The 7,863-nt window shown below is 46.7% G+C and overlaps 1 protein-coding gene across 1 annotated transcript; it reads left to right on the top strand.

Annotated features, from left to right (window-relative positions):
- Positions 1 to 997: 997 nt before the first annotated feature.
- Positions 998 to 3,523, top strand: LOC125774381 (uncharacterized). Its single transcript, XM_049444611.1, has one exon. It carries the CDS (start codon positions 998 to 1,000, stop codon positions 3,521 to 3,523), a length of 2,526 nt encoding a protein of 841 aa, XP_049300568.1.
- Positions 3,524 to 7,863: the final 4,340 nt, after the last annotated feature.

The raw sequence follows: 7,863 nt of genomic DNA, 5'->3' as shown, positions 1-7,863 counted from the left end.
TTTCTTTCTTCGCTCTGCATCAAGAGCATCAGTATATTCGGTACGCTCCGCATCACGAGCAAGGTGCAAATCATCTTACGCGCCATTCCGAATTCGCGCGTGAAAGTTCATTCGCCCTACGGAAAGGGCAACGGTCGAAATTGCGCCATCGTTCTAATTTGTGTCATCGTGTTTTTCGGTCCTTTCGGTCGTAGTTATTTTCATGAATCATCAGTCAGTGAAAGTGACTAAAATGGACAAAAAGATCAAAACTGCCCAGCATCAAAAACTAATCGCGTTGGAGAACATTAAATCGCTGGAGCGGTTTACACAGGCGTTCAGCAGCGACGATGCAAGCCAAATTCCGGAGGCTTTGGAGGGGCTGGAGCAGTACAAGCAGGAGTTTTTCACCGCAGTGGCGAAACTGGAGGAATGCGACGACAGCAGTGAGGCCATACAATCCTGTATCAACGACAGGATCGATATGGAAGAACGGTGCCGGCGGCTGAAATCATTTCTCAGAGAGAACCAACGGAAGGACGCCAACCCGCTAAACGAATCCACTCTTTTGGCAAATTCAACGCTCGCGTTTGGACGGCCAAACGCACCCAATCTTCGGTTGCCAAAAATCGAACTGCCGACGTTCGATGGGGATTCGACAAAGTGGTTGTCATTCCGCGATCGTTTTGTCGCTATGATCGACGCTTCACCCGACTTACCACACATTGCAAAATTACAATATTTGCTTTCTTCGTTGAAGGGCGACGCAGCGGTGCCCTTTGAACATGTGGCTTTGACTACCGAGAACAACGCTGTGACGTGGGCGTCACTTCTTAAGCGTTACGACAATACACGGATGCTGATTCGCGATTATTGGCGGAAGCTTCATTTCCTTCCGGGAATAGAAGCAGAAAGTGTCGACGGTTTGACATCGTTGGTGGATGAATTCACGCGGCATGTGAATGGATTGGTGAAACTACAAGAACCAGTCGATTCGTGGGACACACCTCTGTCCAACATGCTTCTAATGAAGATGGACAACGAAACCATCTTAGCGTGGGAAAAACACTCCGTGCAGTTTAAAAGGGATAAGTACAGTGAGCTGATTGAATTCCTGCAGGATCGTGTTCAAATATTGAAATCGAGTAAGAGCTTTGCATGCGCAAAGATTGCACCGACCAAGGTGGCCGGCGCACATCGTCTTCCTGCATCACGGAAGTCGATCACGAGCGCAGCTGCAATGCAGAAGAACGCATCCATCCCCACTTCACCACAACTACAGAGATGTCCGTTGCAGTGTCCGGAACCTCATCTACTACGCAATTGTCCGGAATTCATCAACAAGGAGAAACAACAACGACGTGACATTGTCAAAGCAAAGGGTCTATGTTGGAACTGCCTCAGCAGCTCACACCAAGTGAAATCTTGTAGATCAGACTACTCGTGCCGATCATGCCGTGAACGTCATCATAGCCTACTTCATCACGCTTCTCATTCATCCGTAACTATTCAACCGAAAGTTACTCTGGCGGCTCAATCCGACGATGAAATGGTGTTTCTCGAGACGGCAATGGTTTACATCGTAGACGATTATGGAATTAAGCACGAGGCTAGAGCGCTTCTTGATTCGGGTTCGATGTTAAACTTTATATCGGAATCATTGGCTCAGAAACTCCTCACCCCTCGTACGAAGGTGAATGTGTGCGTTACTGGCATCGGGTCAGCAAGGCAGCAGGTGAAAGGTTCAATCACCGCTAGTGTTCGATCTAAGGACCTACACTTCACCACACCGATGGAGTTTTTCATCCTTGACACACCAATCGCAGCCATTCCTACCAAACCGGTAGACGTTTCTTCATGGGATATGCCGAACGTGACCCTCGCTGATCCCACTTATCACGTTCCTGGTAAGGTGGATCTCATCATCGGCAGTGATCCATTCTGGGAGGTTCATACTGGACGTAAGCGATCGTTAGGCGCAGGCAAGCCGTGGCTAGTGGAGACCCGATTTGGATGGGCTGTTTCCGGAAATACAGTGCAGTCATCACCAGCTCCACGTGTATGTCATGTTGCAACGAGCGAAAGTCCTTTGGAGGCAATCATGACACGTTTCTGGGAGAGCAAAACCATCTCCGATGAACCCGCTCTATCTGTGGAAGAAGACATCTGTGAGAATCATTTCATCGCTAATACAACTCGGGATGGTTCAGGAAGGTATGTCGTTAGCTTGCCACACAAGTCTAATCCGAATATCATTTTAGGAGCCCCAAGGCAGATAGCAGATCGTCGTTTGCTAGCGGTGGAACGGCGACTGAAGGCTAATCCTATGAACATTTATGAGTATGAACATTTGGGACACATGATAAGGCTCGAGGAGCCAATTGATGAATCATGTCCACATTACTACCTACCGCACCATGCTGTTGTAAAAGAATCCAGCACATCGACAAAGGTTCGTGTAGTATTCGATGCTTCGTGTAAGACGACGTCAGGTTATTCCTTAAACGATTCCCTGCTGGTTGGACCTGTCGTTCAGCAAGATCTGTACACTATTATGCTTCGATTTCGGTCACATGCTATTGCGCTCACAGCTGACGTTGAAAAGATGTACCGTCAAATCCGACATCACCCTGCAGATAAAAACTTTCTTCGAATTCGGTACAGAAAGGATCCGTCAGAACCAATAGCAACCTACGAGTTACAAACCGTAACGTATGGTACCGCATCTGCGCCATTCTTAGCCACACGGACATTGAAGCAAACTGCATACGATCATCAGGAACAGTATCCTCGAGCAGTCGTTCCGGTGCTTCGAGATTTTTACGTTGATGATCTGTTGACGGGGACAGATGAGATATCAGACGCGATCGAGATGCAGAAACAAATCTCATCCATGTTGCAGTCAGCTGGGTTCGCGCTGAAAAAGTGGGCATCGAACAATCCTAAGGCGCTTCACGGGATCCCTCAGGAGGATTTGGCATTGCAAACATGCCATGAATGGAACAAATCGCAATTTGTGTCCACTTTGGGATTGATCTGGGAGCCAGCAGCAGACGTAATTCGGTTTCGCATCGAACTACCTCCTTCCGCATCAATGTTGACAAAGCGCTTGGTTTTATCGTATATCGCTAAAATATTCGACATCCTCGGAGTACTCGGCCCAACGATAGTTATTGCCAAACTATTTATGCAGCAGTTATGGTCGCTTAAGGAAAATGGTGTTGCACTGGGTTGGGATAGTGAGCTACCATTGCATCTTCAACAAGAGTGGAACAGGTTTCACTCATCGCTACATTCTCTTCGTGAGTTGCACATTCCACGGTTCGTATCGCTTCAAAATGCAACTACCACCCAATTACATGTCTTCGCGGATGCCTCTCAAGCAGCATACGGAGCATGTTGCTATTTCCGAGCAGAAAATCATCACGGGATTTCTGTGAACCTGTTGACCACAAAGTCAAAGGTTGTTTCGCTAACTAACACTCACTCGATCGCCAGACTCGAGCTCTGCGCTGCACGGTTGGCCATACAATTGATTACGTGAATCAGTACGTCACTCAACACTCCCATCATCAACTTCTGTTGGACTGATTCGATGACGGTGTTATATTGGCTGAAGTCACCTCCACGTCGCTGGAAGCCATTTGTCGCCAACAGAGTGGCACAGATCCAACAGGAAACTCGGATCAAATGCTGGAGACACGTTCCTGGGGTGGACAATCCAGCAGATGATATATCTCGTGGGCTGCTTCCAGACAAGCTACTATCTTCTCATCGCTGGTGGCATGGGCCACATTGGTTAAGTAGCAAGGAGGCAGATTGGCCACATAACCCTACCACAGAAGAAATCGTTTGCAATGACGAGGAGAGAGCTACACAATTGGTTGCTGCAACATCTACAACGAACGATTTTGGCAGCAAATATTTCGCACGGTTTTCTGGCTACCTGAAACTTCTTCGAACGACGGCCTACGCCTTGCGCTATCTTCGATGCTTAAAGGATAGCGTATCTTCGGTAACAGCAGTTAGCAGAAAAAATACAACAGTTGCAGAACTTATCGCATTGATCTCAGCACTATCCAAGGATGAACTACATCGCGCTGAGGTTTGCTTGTGTAAACTAGCGCAACAAGATTCATTTCCGGAGGATCTTCATGCGATAAGGAGTGGTAACGAGACACCACGACACTCATGGCTAAAATGGTTGTCACCTTTCATTGATCATGATGGAATCTTGCGTGTTGGTGGCCGGCTTCGGAACGCGCAGATTACAGACGCCACGAAACATCCGATTGTGCTATCGTCGAAACACCCGCTCGCATCATTACTGGTTTGTTGGTATCATCGCAAACTGTTGCATGCTGGACCGCAACTTTTGCTAGCTTCACTTCGTCAGCGGTTTTGGATAATTGGAGGCCGCACTTTAGTGAAGTCTATTTTCCATCGATGCCACAGGTGTTTTAAGAGTAAACCTTCGTTGGTGAGACAAGCTGCCGTCGATTTGCCTACATCTAGAGTGTCACCGACAAGGCCGTTTGCAGTGTGCGGGGTTGATTATTGCGGACCCGTAATGATCAAGTCAGCCATACGCAATCGAAGCGCAACCAAAGCATACATCGCGATCTTCGTATGCTTTTCGACGAGAGCGGTGCACATAGAATTGGTCAACGATCTAACCACTTTTGCATTTTTAGCCGCATTACGACGATTCATCGCTCGCAGAGGTCTGGTTACGGAAATTCACTCCGACAACGCGACTACATTTAAGGGGGCTGCACACGAGCTGCATCGTCTGTACCAGATGCTGAAGTGCAGGAACACGGAACGGACGGAAATTTTCAATTGGTGCGCGATCAACGAAATCCGGTGGAAGTTCATTCCACCACGGGCGCCTCATTTCGGTGGTCTGTGGGAGGCTGCGGTACGGTCCGCAAAACATCACATTATACGGACGATTGGGACGGCGAGCCTCACCCAAGAAGGCTGGTTGACATTGTTGGCCCAGGTTGAGCAATGTCTTAATTCTCGACCATTAGTTCCGTTATCGAGCGAGCCCACTGATATGGAACCGTTGACACCGGGTCATTTCTTAGTAGGGTCAAACATGTTAGCACCACCACAGGTTGATTGTACGAACACTCCGTCAAATCGGTTGAAAGAATACGAACTCGTTCAAAAACACCTTCAGTGTATATGGGCACGGTGGTACCCACAATATTTGCAACAGCTACAGGCCCGTGCAAAACATATTTCATCAAAACCGGTAGATCTGAAAGAGGGACAACTAGTTATTATCAAGGAAGACAACATACCACCTACCTTATGGCCAATGGGCAGAATAACGAAATTACACCCAGGGAAAGATAATACGGTTCGAGTTGTCACTTTGAGAACAGGTGCAGGGAAGGAAATAGTACGTGCAGCAGCTAGATTAGCTATTCTTCCGAATCCAAATCTTTTTGAAGATAATTAGCCACAAGGGATCATTCGGTTTCGATCAAAACAAAACAAAACAAACAATACAAGTGTCATACACATACACATACACTTCACTTGGCATGAGATCACATTGATAGCGATCACACATGATAGGTTTAGAGCAGTGAATTGCATGTAATCATTATAGATAAGCCAATATTGAAGTTAATGAAATACTTTCTTTGGTGGCCGGAATGTTGAGATTTATCTGAATTAATTAAAATTAAGTTGAAATATTTCACGGATATTAACATGCAATATAGACCATAGCTAAAAACTGCACTAGAGGAGTAATTATGACAACCGATCGAGGGCAATGATTAATAAACAATTAGGATTAGGAAATGAACTCGATTTAAATGAACTTAAGGACAAATGAAAACACAGTAGCTAACCGATCATCGCGCGCGTTACACGTATTTAAAGGAATCCGGAAAGATTCTGCGAAAGAAACAATCTCGCACGACTGGTTTCGTGAGGTTTCTCACAGGTGTCTTGGCTAATGTGTCTTGGCTAATGTGTCTTGGCTAAGGTGTCTTAGCTCATGTGTCTTGGCTAATGTGTCTTGGCTAATGTGTCTTGGCTAAGGTGTCTTCGCTAAGGTGTCTTCGCTAAGGTGTCTTGGCTAAGGTGTCTTGGCTAAGGTGTCTTGGCTAAGGTGTCTTGGCTAAGGTGTCTTGGCTAATGTGTCTTGGCTAATGTGTCTTGGCTAAGGTGTCCTGGCTAAGGTGTCCTGGCTAATGTGTCTTGGCTAAGGTGTCTTGGCTAAGGTGTCTTGGCTAATGTGTCTTGGCTAAGGTGTCTTGGCTAAGGTGTCTTGGCTAAGGTGTCTTGGCTAATGTGTCTTGGCTAATGTGACTTAGCTAATGTGTCTTGGCTAAGGTGTCTTAGCTCATGTGTCTTGGCTAATGTGTCTTGGCTAATGTGTCTTGGCTAAGGTGTCTTGGCTAAGGTGTCTTGGCTAAGGTGTCTTGACTAAGGTGTCTCGGCTAATGTGTCTTGGCTAAGGTGTCTTGGCTAAGGTGTCTTGGCTAAGGTGTCTTGGCTAAGGTGTCTTGGCTAATGTGTCTTGGCTAATGTGTCTTGGCTAATGTGTCTTGGCTAAGGTGTCTTGGCTAATGTGTCTTGGCTAATGTGTCTTGGCTAATGTGTCTTGGCTAAGGTGTCTTGGCTAATGTGTCTTGGCTAATGTGTCTCGGCTAATGTGTCTTGGCTAAGGTGTCTTGGCTAAGGTGTCTTGGCTAATGTGTCTTGGCTAATATGTCTTGGCTAAGGTGTCTTGGCTAATGTGTCTTGGCTAAGGTGTCTTGGCTAAGGTGTCTTGGCTAATGTGTCTTGGCTAATGTATCTTGGCTAATGTGTCTTGGCTAATGTGTCTCGTCTAATGTGTCTTGGCTAAGGTGTCTTGGCTAAGGTGTCTTGGCTTATGTGTCTTGGCTAATGTGTCTTGGCTAATGTGTCTTGGCTAAGGTGTCTTGGCTAATGTGTCTTGGCTAAGGTGGCTTGGCTAAGGTGTCTTGGCTAAGGTGTCTTGGCTAATGTGTCTTGGCTAATGTGTCTTGGCTAATGTGTCTTGGCTAAGGCGTCTTGGCTAATGTGTCTTGGCTAAGGTGTCTTGGCTAATGTGTCTTGGCTAATGTGTCTTGGCTAATGTGTCTTGGCTAAGGTGTCTTGGCCAAGGTGTCTTGGCTAATGTGTCTTGGCTTATGTGTCTTGGCTAATGTGTCTTGGCTAAGGTGTCTTGGCTAATGTGTCTTGGCTAAGGTGTCTTGGCTAAGGTGTCTCGGCTAATGTGTCTTGGCTAATGTGCCTTGGCTAATGTGTCTTGGCTAAGGTGTCTTGGCTAATGTGTCTTGGCTAAGGAGTCTTGGCTAAGGTGTCTTGGCTAATGTGTCTTGGCTAATGTGTCTTGGCTAAGGTGTCTTGGCTAAGATGTCTTGCCTAAGGTGTCTTGGCTAATGTGTCTTGGCTAATGTGTCTTGGCTAATGTGTCTTGGCTAATGTGTCTTGGCTAATGTGTCTCGGCTAATGTTTCTTGGCTAAGGTGTCTTGGCTTAGGTGTCTTGGCTAATGTGTCTTGGCTAAGGTGTCTTGGCTAAGGTGTCTTGGCTAAGGTGTCTTGGCTAATGTGTCTTGGCTAATGTGTCTTGGCTAAGGTGTCTTGGCTAAGGTGTCCTGGCTAATGTGTCTTGGCTAAGGTTTCTTGGCTAATGTGTCTTGGCTAAGGTGTCTTGGCTAAGGTGTCTTGGCTAAGGTGTCTTGGCTAATGTGTCTTGGCTAATGTGTCTTGGCTACTGTGTCTTGGCTAAGGTGTCTTGGCTAAGGTGTCTTGGCTAATGTGTCTTGGCTAATGTGTCTTGGCTAATGTGTCTTGGCTAAGGTGTCTTGGCTAAGGTGTCTTGGCTA

This window comes from Anopheles funestus, unplaced genomic scaffold (assembly GCF_943734845.2).
Source record: "Anopheles funestus unplaced genomic scaffold, idAnoFuneDA-416_04 scaffold_15_ctg1, whole genome shotgun sequence".
NCBI classification, from domain to species: domain Eukaryota; kingdom Metazoa; phylum Arthropoda; class Insecta; order Diptera; family Culicidae; genus Anopheles; species Anopheles funestus.
The sequence above is the reverse complement of the archived record's forward strand: the minus strand, read 5'-3'. Positions and strand labels throughout refer to the sequence as shown.

What these genes read in the sequence shown, in the direction of transcription:
- LOC125774381 (XM_049444611.1), top strand. Translation starts at nt 998, where the DNA reads ATGCTTCTAATGAAGATGGACAACGAAACCATCTTAGCGTGGGAAAAA.